General features: G+C 42.3%; 1 protein-coding gene across 2 annotated transcripts; it reads right to left on the reverse strand.

The window, feature by feature from the left end:
• Positions 1-5,473: 5,473 nt before the first annotated feature.
• Positions 5,474-19,814, reverse strand: NEK2 (NIMA related kinase 2). Of its 2 annotated transcripts, none has more exons than XM_082218435.1 (9): positions 19,589-19,814; positions 17,573-17,790; positions 15,245-15,485; positions 14,029-14,111; positions 13,700-13,826; positions 13,184-13,406; positions 12,142-12,196; positions 11,995-12,065; positions 5,474-6,499 (listed from the first exon to the last, which is right to left on the reverse strand). In XM_082218435.1, exons 1-9 carry the CDS (start codon positions 19,682-19,684, stop codon positions 6,270-6,272), a joined length of 1,344 nt encoding a protein of 447 aa, XP_082074561.1. In that variant the 5' UTR covers positions 19,685-19,814; the 3' UTR covers positions 5,474-6,269. The 2 variants fall into 2 exon arrangements, with proteins under 2 accessions (XP_082074561.1, XP_082074560.1); XM_082218434.1 differs by lacking the exon at positions 19,589-19,814 and adding an exon at positions 19,472-19,493.
• Between the last annotated feature and the right edge of the window lie 1,072 nt (positions 19,815-20,886).

The raw sequence follows: 20,886 nt of genomic DNA on the forward strand, positions 1-20,886 counted from the left end.
CTACTGGCTGTGCTGGCTGGAACTGATGGAGTCCCAAGAATATCTGGAGGACCACAGGTTCTCCTGACCTGACTGAGGTTCCCAGGGATTTGAGACAGACAGAGGTCTCTGCCAGCTCTATCTGAAGATGCCAAGGATTGAACATGGGACCTTCTACATGCAAAACAGATGTTCTACCTCTGAGCGATGCCTCTTTAAGTTTGCTGCCCAATTATTTAGGTCTCAGTGGTCACTGTGCTCCTGGGCTTTTGCATCCCTGGTGATGAGCAGCTATGGAAAATATTAATGGTCTTCAGGCACTGTATATCCAAGTGGTCATAGGAAGCATCAAAAGCAAAGGTAAAGATTAGGTCACATCTGGAAAAGCTACTGAGTGATAGGATTGACACCCTTGTGGTCTTGGCAGGAGTTTCTGTGCCTTTAATTCCCAGCACTTTCAGATTACCTGTTTATTGAGCATTCATCTTGATTTATTTGGAGGGAGATTAGATGCTGGCTAGTTAATGAACATTCGCTGGGATTTGTTTGCAGGGAGAATAGCTGATGTTGCATCAAAGCTCACATTTTCTACTGTGTTTTCCAATCACTTCCCTTATCACAATAAGTTTGAGCCTTTTCGGAAGCAGGTCTGTTGCATCAGACTTCTCAATCAACGATCAAGTTGGAAGTTCCCTTAAATCCCAGGTTCTTTGAGGCAAAGAGCTGTCTTTTGTTATGCTAACCTGTTAAGCACCATGCCCACAGATCTGAACAGGAACAGTAGCACATTATGTTGATTGGTAGTAAGGGGGGGGGGATGGCAAGGGAGTTAACTTTGGTGATTCATTGAAATTCTCTTCAGGTTCAAAAGGTGGGCCATGGTTTGGAGAGGAAAACAATTGGGAGAAAGGCCCATTTGACACAGTGAGCCTAAGGGTAATTCTTGCTATTTTGAGCTGGGATACAACTGCATATTGGCAAAATTAGGTGTGCGATTATAGTGGATTGTGAGCCCTTGTGCCACAAACCAGCTTCCCCAAAAGATCAGACTTTTGTGTGTGCGTGCAATAATGCTTATTTAAATGAGCCGCCATAGCTACTAGAGGGCTGTGAAAATTTGTGCCCTGGGCTTTTCAGACAGCTTTGTGTGTCCATTCTTTATGGCACTGTTTCTCAAACTTTCCTCGTAGGGCTGTAGTTCAGTGGTAGAGCACATGCTTGCATGCAGAAGTCCCAGGTTCGGTTCCTGTAATTAAGAATATTACATGCTTCCTACTGGAAGAGCCTCCCATTCTCATAGGGACCAATTAGATAATAGAATAATAATAGAATTATAGAATAGCAGAGCTGGAAGGGACCCTGAGGATCATCTATTCTAGTCCAAACCCCTGCAATACAGGAATATGCAGCTCCATGAGGCGGACTGAGGCAGCCGCCTCGGGCGGCAGAACACCAAGAGCAGGGGCCCTGTCCCTCCCCACCTCCTTGGCCGCTGGTTGGGAAGTGGCAGCAGCATCTTCAAGGTCTCACAAGATCTCACCAAAATCTCGCAAGCTCTCACTGAAATCTCACAGGATCTTGTGCATGCCACGAGATGTTGCAAAAGGCCTGCAAGATCTCACCAGTCGCTGCTGCACAACCCAGAGAAGGGAGCCTTTAGTGACAACAGGAGGGCACCTTCCCATTTCACCTCAAGTAGCAGAACAGGATGCTTCCCAATTGTGATTCATTCTGGAGAAGGAACATAACCTTCGGGGTTTGTCCAGTCCTCTTTTAAAGCTCTACCACTGCTTTAATGGGAAGGATTTTATTTTTTTTAAAAAAAAACTTTTTTCAGGGGAAATGTGCTTTTGGGATTGGTGTAGGGAAGATCTAGGCATTCTTTTGTGGCTTAGATTTTAATCTGATAATTGTAGGTCTTTAAAAGGTTACCTCCGCTATCCTGTGCTTGGGGAACTATGTGTTGTGCATATACAAACCCTACCAAATTCTGACCACTGCTCCTGTTAGGTGGTAAGGAGGGATTCATGAGGCAGGGCCAAATTTCCTGCAGCTAGAACAGGATTCCTAACCAACAGAGAATGAATGAGGCAGGCAGCCAAGCAAATAAATAAGTAAAACTAGTTATGTGACACACTTTGAGTCTGTTTAAATTAAGTATTATTATTTTTTAAGTATTTACAAGTACATGAGCACTTAGGCACCGATATGCTTTGCAGTGAAAATATGGTCCTCAAATTAATCAAGGACACTGAACAATCGAGTCCGAACTAACAGACAAACATTTCAATTACTTGGGGCCATATAAAACAGCAGACATCAACATGAATTTCCTGCAAGCAATGACAAGGAAGAAAATCTCAAGTTTCCCATTTGCCAAATGGCTCGAGGGCTGCAAATTAACTTTGCATGCTAATCATTTAATGCTTATGAACAGCGAGCAACCTGGGAAGACAATTGTAAGTGCTGGTCCCATAAATCACGTCTCGTTCCATTTTGTTTGAAGAAGCCAAACAAATGCTTGATGTGCATCTGTGCAGATACTGTGTACACAGTGGACCAAGCCCAAAATCACAGGCACTCTAAATTCCATCAGCTTCAAATCTGAATCAATATTTAGTGACACGGGCCTGTTACTGATGGTCACAGAAAACGACTTCCCGGAGATTATATGCAGGATTAAGTCAAAGAAATTCCCAAGCGTGGCCTTTATCCTGCACCATCCTGTGTCAGATACAGGCAAATCTTTGCTGTTATCGTACTAACTTTCCAGCCTTGTTTGGCCGAAAAGATTAAATGGAAAAGCAGTGTAAATGACGCACAGTATTAATGCAGTATTAATATCAGCCTATCAACTGTTCCGCAGTCGTAAAAATTAATATTTAATCTTTGGCTGTATTCTAACAGTGATCTGAAATAACCTTTAACGAATTAAAGCTATAATCCATCCTATAAGCACTTATATAAGGATAAATCTCATTCAACAGCGTTTGAAGTACACATGTATAGGATTGCATTGCTTGCCTTCAATGGTTTATGACAGTAGGGGGATAACCCGCCAGAAGTTGCAGAACTACAACACCCATCATTCCTAGCTATTGGCCATGTTCGCTGGGGCTGATGGACATTGTAGTTCAGCAGCATCTGGAGGGTCAAAGGTTCCCTACATCTGCTATATATGTACATATACATACAGGGCAAGCCTATAGATGTCTGCTCAGAAGTAAGTCCCATTGACTTCAGTGGGACTTTCTTCTAGGGAAGTGGGTATAGGATTGCAGCCTTACCTGGAAGTAAGCCCCACTGAACACCAGGAGGCTTTCTCTGGAGTAAGCATACCTATGCAAATGATTTTTTGTTGTTTTTGAATAAAATGCAATAGGATCCAATGTAAATATTTCATTTTAATGGTCAACACTGGGGCCTCCCCCTGCATTTCCTTGGGTTTGTGCCTGCTGACATTCTGCTTCAAAAAGAGTTGCATATTAAGTATACAAGTGGGAAGATTTTGCTATGATGGAGGCTACAATTGTATGCATACTTAATCTAGGAAAGGAACGCAGTAGGATTTGGTCCTGCAAAAGCATACACTGCGGAGGCAGTGGAAAACAGAAGTGCCTGGCATGCTCTGGTCCATGGGGTCACGAAGAGTCGGACACGACTAAATGACTAAACAACAACAAAGCATACATAGCAGTGGGATGCAAGTCTCATGGAAAACAATTGAATGGTATTTGCATAGGGGTGCTGTGGAAATTTAATCAGAGGTAAATCTCTTTCAAGATGGGTGTGAGCCAATGTAACATAAGTGTGAATTGGCTAGGGCAGTGTGGCTTCTCCTCACAGCAGGACTGTGTGATTTGCATGCAAAAGGTCCCATGGTCTGTCCCCTCCTTCTCCTGTGACACACATGTCTGAAACCCTGGAAAGCCACTGCCAGTCAATAGGCCCAATACTGAGTTAGATGGACTAAAGGTCAGATGCAGTAGAAGGCAGCTTCCTCTGCTGCCCAGTGCAGCTGCCCCTTCCACAAAATCTGCCCTCAATTAGGTGGGGGTGAAATTTCTGGAGCAGATTTTGGGGTCACATGGGAGTTCTAGGGAGATGGTCCCTGCTATCTCCAGGTGCAGCAAGGACCAGAAGTCCTGTTGTGCAAACAGAAAGCGGGCAGACATTGGATGCTGCCCAACGATGTTTGCTTCCACATGTAAGCTTGGAACTCAATGGGACTTATTTCTGAGCAGACAAGCAAATCCTTAGCGGGAGGTAGCAGTAGCATTGCTGGCTTGAAGGAGGACCCTAACCTTAGACTCCCTCAGCCCATTTCTGCTGCACCCGGAGAACAGCTTCCTGTTGGCCAACTAGCCACACCCATGAAGAGCAAAAGCTTTGCTACAGCTGTAACGAGTTAACTGCAGAAAGCCTATTTATTCTGAGGCCACCATAGGCTGGTGAATGCTAGTCTTAGGCTCCCCAGTCTTTCCTCGCTAGACCTTAGGATGGCAACATGTTGGAGAAACCAGGTTTGGTAGGTTGGTTAGATCTGCTACTGAAGAGCAAGAAGTTTGCCACAGTTGGTTGTGGGTTGTTTCTGGGGGTGCAAGGGAGGGTAGCTGCCGCTGCCCCTTTGGGCTGAGGTTAAAGGCATGCTTCATGGGGGGGTTGCTTGTGAGCAGGCTTGCTCCTAGGTGAGAGAATGGAAAGGATAGGGTGAGATATTATTTCCCCTAGGTACCAAGAGCAAGGTGGAAAGCTGGGGGGCTGCTGTGTGGTGAAAGCATGACTGCAGCTCAGGAGTGGGATTGGTGGGTGTTCCAGCACCTCTTTTACTAGAAAAATAGCACTAGATGTAAAGAGTACTGCAAGGGTTTGGAAAACCTAGCTATTCAAGTGTCAGTGGAACATGTTGCTATAACAGCTTAAAATTCACATTTCCAGTTACTTTTGTAGTTTGTAAACTGGTATGCAAAGGGGAGGCACAAACCAATGAAAACCAAGCACTTGTCTGGCATAGTTCTCACTGTAGATAAGCCATTTCTAGGCTGTAATGCAAAATTGTGTGTGTGTGCATGCGAGAGATTTAAGGAGACAGAAAGCCTGCCACTCATGTGCCATGTGCATATGACCAGGCTGCAATGAAGACAACAGCTATCCCATTACTTCAGAACATGCGTGTATTTCAGAGGAGCTGGGTGGCCATGCTTTTCTAAAATAATGTGGCATGTGAATATAGGTTAAAGCTAAACTCATGGGCCAAATTTATTTGACAGTAAGCTCTACTGAAGCAGACAGGCGTTAATTTCACATATAGGCACTTGCAGCGGAGGTATAAGTCGGGATCACCACATCAACAGAGCAAGTGCACCACCTCCAGGCCATTGGAGAATTAAGCTATTTAAATTCTATCCAACGTTTTGGATTAACGAAAGAGATCAAAAGTGGCTTCATACATTCATCACAAGGTGAGAAAAAAACAAAAAGGGATACAAGACTATTTACACTTCTGCTTTTAATAACATCCAAAGAGTATGTATGCATCCTGACCTCTGGAATCCATAGATCTCCCTTCCTGGGAAATTTATGATCTTCCTTCAGACGTAAGAACTCATGTACAACCATATTTAATGTATAAAACCTCTCATGAGAAATGAGTCTTTAAACAAAAGGCTACCTGTAAATTCTTTTCCTCCAGTCAAATTTTGATATCTACTCCGTTCTGTGGGGATGTCCTGGAACACATTACATACTTGGCTCTTTTTTAACATTTTTCATTAAACAATGTAACATTTCAGTAAACTTTGCAGGGGGAGTAATTCAGCTAATTAGAAGGAACAGATATTGTGCTAGATGCAACATTATGCTTGTAAAAATCCAACTATTATACACACCTAAATTTAGAGACTCAAGGTGAGGGTTTTTTTTCTTCTTCTGATGCAGCAGAATCACTTCCTTAAATCTTATATCCAGTGTTGTGCTATTTGTTAAAATCACATCGTAATCATTAAAAAAAAAATCTAGCTAACCACACCATGAATATTTATATTTAGAACTGGCCTAAGCAATGCAACACTAGCAAGCCAAATGCATAAAAATGCAAACTCTAAGGAAAAGAGTTATTCGCACACAACCACACAATTATTTACATTTATTTACAAAGAGTTTAAAAGACTATTTTAGCACCTTTTCTAAAACCATCCTACGCAGCTTTTCATCATACACGCCACAGGAAACATCAGCTTAAATGACACTATTGAAAACATCACAGTTCTGTACACGATACACACAAATATTCAGCGCATTCCGAGAAGCTGGCGGCTTTTGAGCTGGTAGTGTTTCTCCAGCTCACAAAGGGCTTGAGCCCGCAGGTTGGCAGCGTAGAGACGCTTCTTCAGATTACAACCTTTTTCTTTTGAGAGGGGGAAATTCTCCAGGCTGTCCTCAGACTGAGCATTTTCTTTGCTTTCGTCACCAAACTGAACCTTCTTTTTTCTCGTAGGAAAGACTGGCAGCGCTTCGTCATCTTTTAAAAAACAGAAAGATGCTTTTCAAATACTTAACTCTCGCTCACCGAATATTAGTTTATTCTTTACTCTGGGGGTGGATAACCTCTGGCTCTCTGATGTTGTTGGGACTCCCAATTCCCGCCATTCCGTAATGGCCATTCCATGGAGTTGGAGTCTGGCAATGTCTGGTGAGCCAGAGATCAGCCACCCCTAGTTCACTTCCTTCCATTTTGAGTTTTCAGCAAAGGTTGCAAGTGTTCATACCCCTCTACAAGGCGAAATTTTGATTACACTGAAGGTTCCACAGTTGCCACACTCCTTGTAAGAAAAAAAGTCATCAATATCACTGCCTTTGGGGGGGAGTGTGTGTACCATGCTATTACAGGGGCAAAGGCGTTCAGTAGTAGTAATAATAATAATAATAATTACTACTATTTATACCCTGCACATCTGGCTGGGTTCAGTACTCATAGGGCTTATCTGGGAGAATGTGCCTTCTAGACTGTGCACACATTATTGTGAAGGGAAGGATTATCATATAGAGATCTTCTGTGTGTGAAAGAAAGACAGAAATAAATCTTGTTTGCCTTAGGAAACTCAGAATAGGGTCTAGGAAAAAAAGAGCCAACGGATGAGGGGCCTTGTTTCTTACTTTTAATTCACCTCTGAAGGACAATATTGGTCAATGCACTTTTATTTTATAAAACTGAAGCAATTTGACAGTATGAACCAGTTTAAAACCATGTCAAATGGGTGCAGCATAAACATACTTAGTTGAAGAAGATAAATTTCATGTGTGGCAATTGTTTATACACAGGAAATTGGAAAAGTGAGAACTTTTCATCATGCATATATTCTCCTTACACCCACACTATATAACACTGCTCCTTTACTGAGTTTTAGTGTTATGTGTTTTTATTATTTTACACTGCACAGGAGGCTACATGTTCCATACAAAAGGGTGGTTTCACTGAATAATTTTATTACATGTTTATGCTCTTCGTAGTAACTCAGGCCACATCCACCAAAACATTTAAAGCAGTATCAGACCACTTTAACAGTCATGGCTTCCCCCAAAGAATTCTGGGAACTGTAGTTTGTTAAGGATGCTGACTTGTTAGGTGATCCCTATTCCTCTACCAGAATTCCAATTCTCAGAGTGGTTGACCAATCAATTGTTCTTCTCACAGAACTCTGAAAATTGTAGCTATGGAAGGGGAGCGGGGGGGGGGGGGTCTCCTAACAACTCTTAGCATCCTTAACAAGCTACAGCTTCTAAGACTGCTTGGAGGAAGCCATGACTTTTAAAGTGGCATCACAGTGTTTTAAATGTATTGTTCAGACATGGTCTCAGACTGCATACCCCCATGGTCACAGCCAGCTTGGGAGACAGTTTATGCCAAGGGAAACTGGCCCACGATTACTTAGCAAGTTTTGTAGCTGAGGAGTGATTTGAATGCAGCTCTCCCTATTCTAAGAGCCAGAAGTCTAGCAACATCTGGAGGTTCCCCATCCTTGATCTAAGAAGAAGAAGAAGAAGAAGAAGAGTTTGGATTTGATATCCCGCCTTTCACTCCCCTTCAGGAGTCTCAAAGCGGCTAACATTCTCCTTTCCCTTCCTCCCCCACAACAAACACTCTGTGAGGTGAGTGGGGCTGAGAGACTTCACAGAAGTGTGACTGGCCCAAGGTCAGTCTAAGAGCAATGATTAATCATGGTGTAAGTATCTCAAGCTCAGTCTTCAATTTGGAAGCAGATTTCTTCTCCATTGGTCAAGGGAAGTGTCAGATGTCAGCAATGATGGGCAGCTGCCAATGCCCCATGTCTAAGGAGAGCACCCCACTGCCAATGCGTGGAAGCCTCAGGCCCACCTTCAGCTGTCATCTTCTATTAATGATGCAGCAAGGAGAGCCAACATCCACTGACTTCATCCTCTTCTTCTGGGAAACTGAGGGAGAGGTCAGTAATTTGGCAGTTTTGAAGGAGTGTCTAGACCCTGGAAGTAGCACTGACCCTGCTTATCAACTGATGGACATAACCTAAGATTCTACTGGAAGCAGCAGAAATAATATTTTTATTTGTTCAAGTCATGAGAGAACTGAGGAAAATTGGGCAACTAGAAGGACACAGCTAAAAATGAAAAACTGCCCAACTTTCCTTGAGTTAGGTAAAAGCAGTCTTCTCCAATCTATTGCCCTCCAGATGTTTTGAACAACTCTCATCAGCTGCCAGCAGCATGGTCAGAGATGATGAAGTTATAGTCCAAAACTCCTAGTGAACAGCAGGTAGGAGAAGGTCCCAACTCTGAAGATACTGAATACTACTTGCTCTCATGTCTGTTCCAGAACTTGGGGATGCACTGCCGATCTGTGGCTACACCATTATATTTGTCTTTATCCCCAGCCAACCAAACCCCAAGTGCATGCCATTGTATTGTTTTCTCCCACTCATCCATCCCTTCTCTGACCCACCTTTGGACAACGTACCATTTACATTGATAGTGTGGGGATTTTCCCCTGTATGAAAAAAAAGCCCACAAAATGTTCAGTTTCAAAACCCATTCACCCATAGTATATTAGCCCACTTCAACTGCAGCATATATCTAAAACCTGAAAGTAATCCCTGCACTATATGTCATGGAACCATATCTCGATTTTGGGTACATATTCTAGACAATAACTAAAGATCAGTAATAAGAACAGCACCAATAGCTGTCTTTACTATGCCTCTTTTTCTGAGGAGTCACTGGGCCTCCTTTGCACATCACAGTAAACCATAGTTAACGGTTTATCATGAGCTTGCTGCTCCAGGGTGCTTTGCTCCTTGATGCTAGAAAACAGGAGAAATGGATCATGTTCTTTAGCTTTGCATTATGCTAAGACAGAGATGTTGGTCTGCTCAGTTCCAAGAAACACAGGATTAGTAAGCCAAGAACAAACCTAACTACAGATCTTGACTTCTTAGGAGTGAAATGAACTATGATGCCTGACTTGAACATAACACTAATCGTGGGATTGTGGAAGCGCAAGTGGAGAGCAGCTTGCTCAGAGCAAACCATTAACTGTGGTTTACTGTGATCCACAAGCTGGACCAATATCACAAAGAATTGCCTGAATGTAGAAGTAGATATTCAAACAGGCAGACTTGTGTGTTGAACTGTAAACAAATAAAAGGTAAGGCTTGTTTAAGGCTGCTTGTGTTTTGCTAGTCTGTGGCAGCCATTTGCCAGAAACCATGGGCAGGGTGGGGGTAAGAATAGACAAATAAGAGCATTTTTCTTTCCTTGTTTGCCTTTTGCAAGGTTTCAGAGGGCTTTGTTGTCATTTTAGGGTCAGAATTCCATGGTTGGCAACGCTTTAGAATCCCCCCCCCCAAGAATCGATGGCAATCGTTGACCAATTACATGAACACTCACCTAACAAATGATTTCCTGAATATGCATTGTGTTTGGATAGTGGGACTGGTGTGTATACAGCTTTGCTTACCATGAATGGTGGCAATTTAGCCAAGCAATTTCTCACATCAAAAGTATATTAAAAAGGTGACTAGTGGGCATACAGAATTAGCTATTTTGCAAGTAAAGGGGGATTCTTATGTTAAAAGAGCCCACTAGTCAGGCCTCCTTTACAATAGTTTTGAATAGACTTGAATACCTCATTGTAAGGCACTGTAGATTACCTTTTTGATGCCGCTTAACTGCAATACTTTCAGATTTTTTGGCCACAGATGTGAAGGCCCAGAAAACACTGGTCAAATTCAGCAAGCCCACCTTTCAAGGGACTTTCAATACCCCCAACCAAAAATTATGTATTTTAATAATAAGTAAAACCATACATAACAGAATTCAGCCTGCATATGGAACAATAAAAGGCTACTATATGCAAGAGCTGTATTACTACAGAACAGCATCCAGCCAGGTAATATTCTGAATCTACTCCCAGAAATCAATGGAATTTGGTTACTTAAAGTCCATTAGTTTCAAAGGGGCATCACCCAGATAATGCAATTGTTAAATTATTACTCAAGTCAAGTGGGTTTGCCCAGTGAAGCAGGTCCCTTAGAACAGAGCTGGAGTGGAAAAATATCAGTTGCAAACACAGTGGCTTTTTTTTTTTTTTTTTTTTTTGCAGAAGCTTCATTTTGGTTCGAAGACTACAAAGAAGTTCACTTCCTGAAGATGCTTTGATATCACACCATTTTTGATAAGTCAGATAAATAAGAATTCTATCATCATTTAAGTTTGTGGTGATTAGCGAAGCCTTGTCTGTGATTTTGAAGGAAAATCCACAAGGAAAAATGGTATTTTAAAGAGGCTACATTATTTGCTGGATTTCTTTACTAGGCCTATTGCTCAAACAGCAACATACTAGAATTTGGGTTTTGCATTGACTAGACTCCCCTTGGCAGTTACTCTGGTAGGCTTCCAGAAGTCCACGCAGCTAGCTGCATGGGGTTTTAGGCTTCTGTTTATTATAAATGAGGCCACTCATGCTGCCTGACAAACAGCTTTTGAAATGAAGAGCGGGGGTCCCAAAGAAAAATCAAGTTTAAAGAAAAAAAATCAAGCTGCATCAGTTCATGGTATCCCAGGCTATATGCCTAGATAACAGCATAGAACCTAGAATTGCAGTGTTTTAAAGCAAGATATATGAAAATTGACTAGACTACAGTCAAAGAAAAGCTACCCATATTTTGGCTGCTTTTGAATAAGGCTTAATTCCCTATCTAGTTTGGATATGCATTAGGATGTACAGCCCATTCTAAATGGCCTCCAAGAACAAAAACCTACTAACTAGTAAGGCACCATCATATAAACCCCAAGTTAGCCTAAATTAGCCTCTCTGCACAGCCATTTACAAAATGGTAAGTTAAAATATATTTTATTTCAGGATTAACTTTAGAGTTCAAGTAAGCCAAAATTGGCTCCAAGTTGTAAACATGTAAGAAGACAGAGGTATAATGCACACACACAGATCTGGCACTAGAAAGTGACAGCTGAATGGTAGAAAATATTTACTGAAGTCATGATGCCTCCCATCTTGGGTAGCAGTGGTATCTAAACTAGGCTTAGCAGTTAAATAGCAGAGGCAAAGAGAAGCAGAGAGGTTTAGGTTGTCCAACTCTTCATTTGTCTGAGTGGCAAAGATGTCAAACACCTCTGCCCCTGACCAAACCTTCAAGAAATTCACAGTATACAGCATTTCAGAAGCCTCCTCTTAAAGTCATGGTTTACCATACAGATGAGGAGCATCAACAGCTTGAAGTAGCCAGTATTTACTACTGGCAGAGGGAAGTACCACCACAGTGGGCATCCAATCTGGCCCCTTCATACACATATTAAGCCCACCCTAATCTGCCGCCGGTATTAAAACATACTGGAGCTGCCAGGAAAGCTGGCTTAATATCCACCATAGAAGGAGCGTTACTAGAGAGGTCACTAGTACTAAGGCTGGTAGCATCTGGGGATTCCGGGTTTAGCAGTCCGTTAAGAGCTTCCAACATCTTCTCCTACCTGGGCATGTCGCTGGCTGCAATAGCTTCTGGTCCTTGAATAAGTTGTAATTCTTCACCATGTTCTCAGCCCTGTTTAGAAAGGAGCTGGTTAATAAAAGAAAAGCCTTTTTCAAAACAAGACGCTTTTAGACATTTTAAAACCAACCTAGACAGTTTTTCTTCTGCCAGTCGCTCCCGAACACACAGTTCCCGCTCTCTCTCTGGAACAAAAGACAAGCCATGTTATCCAATTGCGGACAGTGTGCAGCTATGACAGCTTTTTATTCTGACCAGTAAATGGCCCATGGGGAAAGCAGCATGCAACCTGCATAGTATGTGAAGTCCCTTTGCTTCTATGAACAGTGTCCTTGGCTTATTATAAAAGGATAAACAAGATCCATAACGGAAAACACACGCAAGCACAGTAGTGTCACTGCATCCATGTTTAGACACCATGAAACTATTAGTTGAATATATCATCTATTCAGGTGCATTCCAAGTTACATATGACTTGACCCTCATTCATTCCAAATGTGCTGCTACATCATGCATGCAAGAAATGTGGGGGGGTTGCAGGTGGTGCTGTGGTCTAAACCACCGAGCCTCTTGGGCTTGCCAGTTACAAGGTCAGCAGTTTGAATTTGCAAGGCGAGGTGAACTCCCGCTGCTCTGTCACAGCTCCTGCCAACCTAGCAGTTTGAAAGCATACCGGTGCAAGTAATAGTATAGTATAGTGTATTTTAAAATGGGGTTTCAGAGTTTTTAGGGGTTTTTGAATGTTTTATGTAGTTTTGTAGTAGTTTTATGTAGTTTTTCAATTTCATTGTCCTGCATGGGACAATGACAATAAAAATATCGTATATCGTATATCATATAAATAGGTACTGCTGCAGTGGGAAGGTAAACAGTGTTTCCGTGCGCCCTGGCTTCTGTCGCGGTGTTGCACCAGAAGTTGTTTAGCCATGCTGGCCACATGACCCGGAAAATTATCTGTGGACAAACACTGGCTCTCTTGGCCTGAAAGTGGAGAATAGCGCTGCACCCCAGTCAAATTCGACTGGACTTAACCGTCCAGGGGTCCTTTATCTTGCAAGAACTGTATTAACGTTTCCTTCATGTCACCGAAAGAATGCATCCCACTCCCCATTGAAGACACGTCTGGAGCAGGAATCCAAACCCCCACATCCCATTGCTGCGTTCGTTCTTACGTTCTAGCCGGTGTTCTCTCTCTTTTATGGCTCGCTCCCTCTCTTGTAGCTGCTGCTCTTTCAGTTTCAGCTCATTCACCGGAGTTCCAGAAAGTCTTTCTACTTTATCTTGCTCTCCTGATCGTCGCCCTCTTCTCTCCAAGTTTCTCCCTTGCTCTTCCAATACCAGGCTGGCTATCAGAGGGTTCTGCAGAATTTCTTCAACTGAAGGCCGACAGTAATCCTTGAAACCAGGGAGACTTATTATAGTCACTGTGCAGAAATGTTATGTTTAAGAAGCCATTTAAAGTTTTTTTCAGGCAGCAGCACATTTGGGGGATCAAATTATGTATACAGTACTTGTCTGGATTGGGATTGACTGCAGCCACCTCTGCTGCATCAAAAACTAATATGGAAGGATCATAAACACTTCCTTCTTTGGGGCCATGATAGGCAATAGGCCAAGAATGAGGACAGAAGCTTCCACCAGCAGCTCGTTGGACACCACCCTTCGTACCCTTGAGAAATCACCCTTACCTTTAGGTGCAGCATCTTTGTGATGAGTTCATTCAGCTGATCTGAATAACGGTATGGGATCCGCCTGAACTTCCCTTCCCTTATCTTTTCTGCCAACTCCTTTTGGTTAAAGGCTGTGAATGGAGGCCTAGAAAGAGTGAACAAACATGCTCTTCCACTTCACCGCAGCATCAACTTGAAATGAATTCTTATTTATTTGTTCTTTCTAGAATGTTTTGGTGCCCATGTTTTAATTTAGTTGCTTCTTCTCAAGAGCATTCTATACTGTGAAATGAGCTTAAATGCTGCCAAATGCCTGCCTAGAAACTTTTAGCTGGTACTATACTTACGACAACGCACACAACTCGTAGAGAAGACATCCTAAAGACCAGATGTCAGACTTCTCATTGTAGGACATGCGATTTATTTGTTCCTAACAGGGGGGGAAACAGAATATATTAGTACAGAATATATTAATAATTACTTTGCAAATTAGATGAAATGTGGCCACAAAATTGGTTACCAGTATGCATTCTGGAATATTACTTAGGTGTTAAGCATTAAAAAACACATAGTAAGTAGCATTCCATGATGGCAATAACACTTTTAGTGCTAACTCATACTTGCTGCTTACTGTATTTTAGGACCGTCACCTTGTCCACCTTTTGACTTGACTGTGTCAATATAACATTGAAAGAGGAAAGTCATATTGGAATTCAAACCTGTCTCCAGCAGTTGGTGTTAAGAGGGTTAAGGTTCACTTTTCTTAGTGAAATTTACCATTATTTTCCCCCCTTTTCTAGAAATACATTCTTTCTTAAAATTAATAACAATGAATGATACGAAACCAATTAAACTGAGCAGTTTCTAAGCTGCAATTCACTTAAGACTCCCGATAGGAAGCATATATTAGTATGTTAACATTTAAATATTAAGAAAAGATTGAAGGCTCCAAAATCTGTTAAGGAAGCACATGCAATTAAATTTCCACGACTTTATGAGTTGACATGTTTTAAGCCCCCTGTTGATTTTAAGTAGGTTTTGCATTTTTTTAAATTACCTGCTTTTAACTTTTCTTATGGACAATTCCCTGAAATCAAACCTTTATTAGGCATTATGCAAATAAAAACCGTAAGAAGGAAAATAAGATTTTTTTTAATTAATGGACAATTCCAGTGTTGTTCTATTATTTGTAAACTACACAGTTTTTTATGATCAAGCTGTATATAAATATTGTAAAACAATTGTGTCAATATTTACAAGTTTTACCATAATTTTCAAGCTAAACACAACATTTAAACCAGTGTAATTTATTTAATTATTCTCTATTAAATATTTCAGTTGTTATTTCTGCTCTCTGAAAGATAGTCTGGAGATCTTTTATACAGTATACAGCATGGCAAACTTTTACTTGTATTTAGAAATCAAAACAAAACAAAACAAATCATGCTATATTAGATACCAATTAATTTAAGTCACTGCTGCTGAAAGGTAAGTTAGATCTGGCAATCACAAAGTAAAACTGCTCAAAATCCAAAGCAGTTGCTTTCATCTTGGGACACTTACTGGAGACATATAATATGGTGTGCCAACAAATGTTTTTGCAAAACTGGTATCATGGTGAAGTATCCTGGCCAGGCCAAAGTCACCAAGCTTCACATTCTTCTTTCCATCAAGGAAGATATTTGCTGGCTTTAGGTCCCGATGAAGCACAGTGTGGCCACCATCACTCCGCCTGTGACACTCCTTCAAAGCCAAGGTCAGCTGGGTGAGGACGCGAAGGACAAAGTTTTCTTCCACATAATGTCTTTTGAAAGAGGAAACAACTGGTTATTTTGAGTACCTTTAAGCCAAAATCCATTCTCTCTCTCAGCCCATTTTCAAATATTCCATTACTTTGGTAAAGAAACTCAAAACATGCAGATAGAAAAGGGGTGAAGCTGAGTAGCTTGAGTCCCCAGGGGCCAAAACTGCACCCCTTTTCAACAGGTGTTCCCCAAGTGCAACAATTTTCCCATACTGTAGAAGTGAATGATTGCCATTCATTTCTTTGGATAATGTGTTTTGGATAGATGTGTTTTGGTCACAAGCATACATGAAAGTAACTGAAAGCTAACTATAATCCTCTGAAAGAATCCCACAAATAATTGCCTTGTCTTATTTTCTAAATCCCATTTGTCCTTGGTATTATCTCCCTGTTCCCTTGTGCTGTTTTGAGGCAGAAATTTCCCAAGTATGCTAACAGTTAAGAAAAGGAGACACTCTTGTTTCTCATTGCCACATTGCTGAACCTCTGAAGACCTCCAGTACACAGAGCATTTGGAAGAGAGACAGTCTTATCTAAATCTGCATGCATGCCAGACAAGGAATCTCTCCTGCTAGTCATTATCTTATTCAAACTTCCACACAAGTGAGAAAAATCCCCGCCTCTTTCCCCAAGTCCAAGAGGCAGACTCTTGTCTCACTTGCACAGCTGTTTAGAGTAGATCAGAATCTAAAGTTGCTGTTTATCTTCTACAAACCTGCATCCAACAGAGGCATGACTGCTGCTCCAGGCCCTCTGACAAAGAATTTGGGAGACAGCTTTTTCTAACATTACTCATCCAAGCATGGATCGGGTAAAACTGCAGGTTTTATTTTTATTTTCCCAATGCCAAACTGTAGCTATCTCATAGAGTTTAAGTATAAAGGATATTCTATCTCTGGGCAACTACTTGAAAACCCCCATAATCATTTCATTACTTGCTAGCAGACTAAACTTTTCACCAGTTTTTTTAAACACAGGAAAATGCAGTGCCAAAACAGAAGGATTCCAGCTCAACAAATTAGACATTTTATTTATTTAATTTTATAAAGCCAAGAGTAAGACATTCCAACTTTTGGCTATTTTACAGAGGGACATGGGTTACTTATGAGCAAACTGTAAATTGTATTTTTTAAGTCTCAAGTCAAAGATTTTGAAGCATTTCAAATTTAGTATATCATGTTATGTAGGATTATTACACCTATATTGTAGTGTTCACTACTGACAAGGGTGATATCCACGGTTAAGGCCTCTCTCACTGTATATTTCTTTAGTTGCCAGGTCATTTATCTAGAACAGCCAAGTTAATGTTTTAAAATGCACAGGACATTGTCCTCATTTCCTTGATACTCTCTTGTAGATTTCCTATTCTAAAGGGGAAAAAACAAACTGAAGTAATAAAAAACAAATAAAAGAATCCACAGGAATATTCCTCCTGAGGATTACAGGGAATAAAGACAACATTTACTAAGTATGTAATTACTTAGGAAATCGTGCGTGCATGTCCAAGCAAACTGTCATTTCCCCACAAGCAGGCAGTTTGTGTAGTAAGTAATCTTATTTCGAATCCCCGCAACGGGGTGAGCTCCCATTGTTCAGTCCCTGCTCCTGCCAACCTAGCAGTTCGAAAGCACGTCAAAGTGCAAGTAGATAAATAGGTACCGCTCCAGCGGGAAGGTAAACAGCATTTCTGTGCGCTGCTCTGGTTCGCCAGAAGCGGCTTAGTGATGCTGGCCACATGACCCAGAAGCTGTACGCCAGCTCCCTTGGCCAGGAAAGTGAGATGAGTGCCGCAACCCCAGAGTTGTCCACGACTGGACCTAACGGTCAGGGGTCCCTTTACCTTTTTAAAGCAAACTACTTGGTTGCCTGTATGGGTTAACATCTTGCCAAGTGGAAAATAAAATTTCATCAGCGTGGTAAAAATTGGCATCTCTGCTCAGCAATAATCTTGCACCCTCAATGACAGTTGGCTCAAAAATTAAAGCTCAATTTCTGGTTGCTGGCTTAAAATACCTGTGACCTCTCATAACTAATTTCATAACCTACAGCACAAGATGATGTCATGATAATCCAGAAGTTTTACATACCTTTCTTTTGTACATTTTGCAATCAGAGTTGCCAGGTCTCCACCTTCACAGTATTCCATCACAATATAAAGTGTTGTATTTGTCCTGTCAATTATACGGTCATAATACCGGACAATATTCGGATGTTTTAGTTCACGAAGCAAGTTCACTTCAGAAACAAGCATTTGTTTTTCAGATTCTGTCATAGATCCATAGTCAAGTTCTTTCCAGACCAAGACCTGAAAAAAAGGAGCAAGCCATCTCTAGACAATAAACATATAAAAAACTTGAAAAATACAATGATTTTAAAAGCTCAATGGACTAGCATCTTACTTTAAACGAATATAAATCTCACCCCCGCACCCAACAGCAGCAAACCTGACCTCACATCTCCACTGCTTCCACAGCAAGAGATTCACACCTCATTTTATTAGTGCAAGGATCACTTGTGGTGGCTTTGTAATTTGAGATTTTGCTCATGGTAAATCTTCCCATGCCAAACATACCAATAAACAAAAGCTGCAACTTCCTTCTAAATGTCTAGCCAACCTAATGCACAACTGCAGAATTAAGAGCACAACACAGTACAATGTTCTAATGAGGTTGGGGAACCCTTTCATGTGCCAGAACCAATCTGACGCTTTTGCTAGCATATGTATATGGTGTCTCAGGTCCCATGCCCAGAAGTCCAGGTAGAAAAAGACTGTTTCTGAAGCAGAGATGCAGCAACTAAGACCTTAGTCCAGTTCCTGCACAAGAGTATTAGAAGTCAGAGACCACATTGCTTCCAACAGAAGGAAACATCCAGAAACCTCACAATAGCAACTAACAATCAAGGAAAATAAAGTAGTGAGCTATAGAGCCACCTCTACTTCAGGGAGCATCCCTAGAAAGCAGGATCTTGTCCCTCTTCACCTCACCCACAAATACAAAGACTGGGGCCACACATTTCGCTTTTAGGGGAGGGAGGCATGGAAGAAAAGTAGCAGGAACACAGCCTGCATGCAAGGCCTGTGTTGTGGTGCAGTAGTAAAAACAGGAAAGGGAGGGGGAGCTCAGAGAAATGGTTTTTAGCACCAGGGCTGAGCTCTAACACTAAAGTCTGTTTCTGATTCCAAGCTTTGTTTTCCATCAAGCTTTCTTTGGTGGTATCCCTTTGCATATGTTTTAAGACAGGGATAGTGAATTTGTGGTCTTCAGCTTTCCTTAGACTCCAATTGTCTTCAGCTCCAGGCTACATGAGCATTGATAAGGCTATCAGTTCATCACAACGGCTGCATGCCACCTTCAGTGCCAGAGACAGCATATCTCTGAATACCAGTCACTGGGGAACAATAGCAGGAGTGGGCATGATTACTGGCTTCCCTGAGGCATCCCACTGGCCACTATGAGAGAAGGACGCTGGATGAAACCCCCAGCAGAGAAAGGAGTAGCCGGAGCAACTGCAGAGCAGATAAAACTTCTTCCTGCACTGTATTTGCTGCTCCTACTGCTACGTTTGCATAAGAGAGCTGCTGGACCATTCTTGGAAAACGATACCCCTGCTCTAATTTACAGCAGCTGGCCTTGACACTGAAATTCTGGGTGTAAGTAGAGACCTGATGACATATAACTAAATAAATTAATCATCATCATCATCAGTGTTTTTTTCTGGGGGGATGCAGGGATACGCATACCCCTAAACTTTTTGTACTTTTGTCCATTTACTATATCTATTTTTCCCGATTTGAACTATAAAATGGTGATTTTCTTGAGTCAAAATGAGAGTACCCCTAAACATTTTTTTAGAAAAAAACCACTGATAATAACACTAATAATATAATATGGCTTTTGGCCCTATCCAGTAGGGCTCTTCTCATGCTCGGAGAGAATCATGGGAATTGTAGCACGACAACCTCTGGGGAAGCACAGCGTTCCCACCCGGGCCTAGGCCCTGCCCTTCCGCGTGGCTTCAGAAGGGCTCCCACAATCCTCCGGGTTTCCCACAATCCTCCGGGGCGCTCTCCCCCCCCCCCCGCTCGCAGCCTCTACTCTCACCTTGCCGTCCGACCTCCGCCGCACCTTCTGGCACCTGCCGTAGGAACCGGCGCCGATAGTGAGAAGCACCTCGTAGTCCTCCGGGCGGCTCGGCATCGCTCCGCGCTCCGCGGCGGCCAAACGACCCAAACACAGCGGAACACGCAGCCGTCCCCCAGCGCAAAAGACGTTTAAAAGACGCCGCGCCTGCCGCCGATTGGTCTGCCGTTGCCCACGCCCGCCCGCCCTCTTTCCAATTGGCTCGCGCGGACGCCGAAGTCACGTGCCTCCCAACGGCTGCTCCTCTGCCCCGGTCGCCAGGCAACCGCAGCTGCCGCTCGAGGGCGGCGCGAGAAAACTTGGGGCTGAGGTATTTTGGGTACGCGGCTTGGGCACGCGGCGGAAGCGGATCCCAAGTTGCGCTTTGATCGTGCCCTGCCAGTCAAAAGACGTCATCAGGCAGGCGACGAGAATGTATTTTTACCAAACCGAACAAACGCAAGAGTTGAACATAAGTCATTACAGTATTTCTGGTTCCATATCGCAGGCATTCGGCTCTTCAGGTGACGTAGTGGCTACCAGGGACAGGATGGAATATAACTATATATTTATCATACTCCGAGTAGACCCGCTGAAATTAATGAGAATGTCTGCTAATTTCAATGGAGCTACTCTGAGCAGAACCCTGAAGACCCAGGGAAGGCGAAACCCTTTTATTTTTCAATGACACCCTTAGCCTCTCATGGAAAGACAAAATCAAGTGCATGTAGCAGAACATAAGAACTGAGTCAGGGTACAGTGGACAGTGGGAGTTTATATCATTGTATCTTAGTATATTCTGCCACCACCACCACCCTCTCTCTCCACCGTCCTCATTTGCCTTTGGGGTGAATATAAACTGCTCTTAAACAATTATAATGCGCTGTCATTTATTGTTCCATTTTTAAATTGCTTACGATCTTCCTTGCATTAGCCAAAATAGATATTCCCACTTTCCAGATAGGGGAATGAAGGCTGGGAGAGAGTCTCATGCCACACCAACTGAACTATGTGTCACGGCTTTGCAATTTGTCCACAATCAGACACAACACCGTTCATGAGACTGAAAATGGCTTTTAATTCCCAATTTCAGTTCCTAATTTCTTATGGAATTCATAAGAAATTATGATCTGAAGTTTTGCATTTAAGCAGACCTGGCTTAGATGCAAAGCTTAGAATTGCAGTAAGAAGAAGGACAATGCACTGGGAAACAAACCAAGTAATTGGCAGTTTGCAGCTAAGTGGTTACATCTCTGAAGACTCCTTGCACTTTTTGGTAT

The sequence above is a fragment of the Podarcis vaucheri genome (genome assembly GCF_965113315.1).
Source record: "Podarcis vaucheri genome assembly, chromosome: 3".
Taxonomy (NCBI): domain Eukaryota; kingdom Metazoa; phylum Chordata; class Lepidosauria; order Squamata; family Lacertidae; genus Podarcis; species Podarcis vaucheri.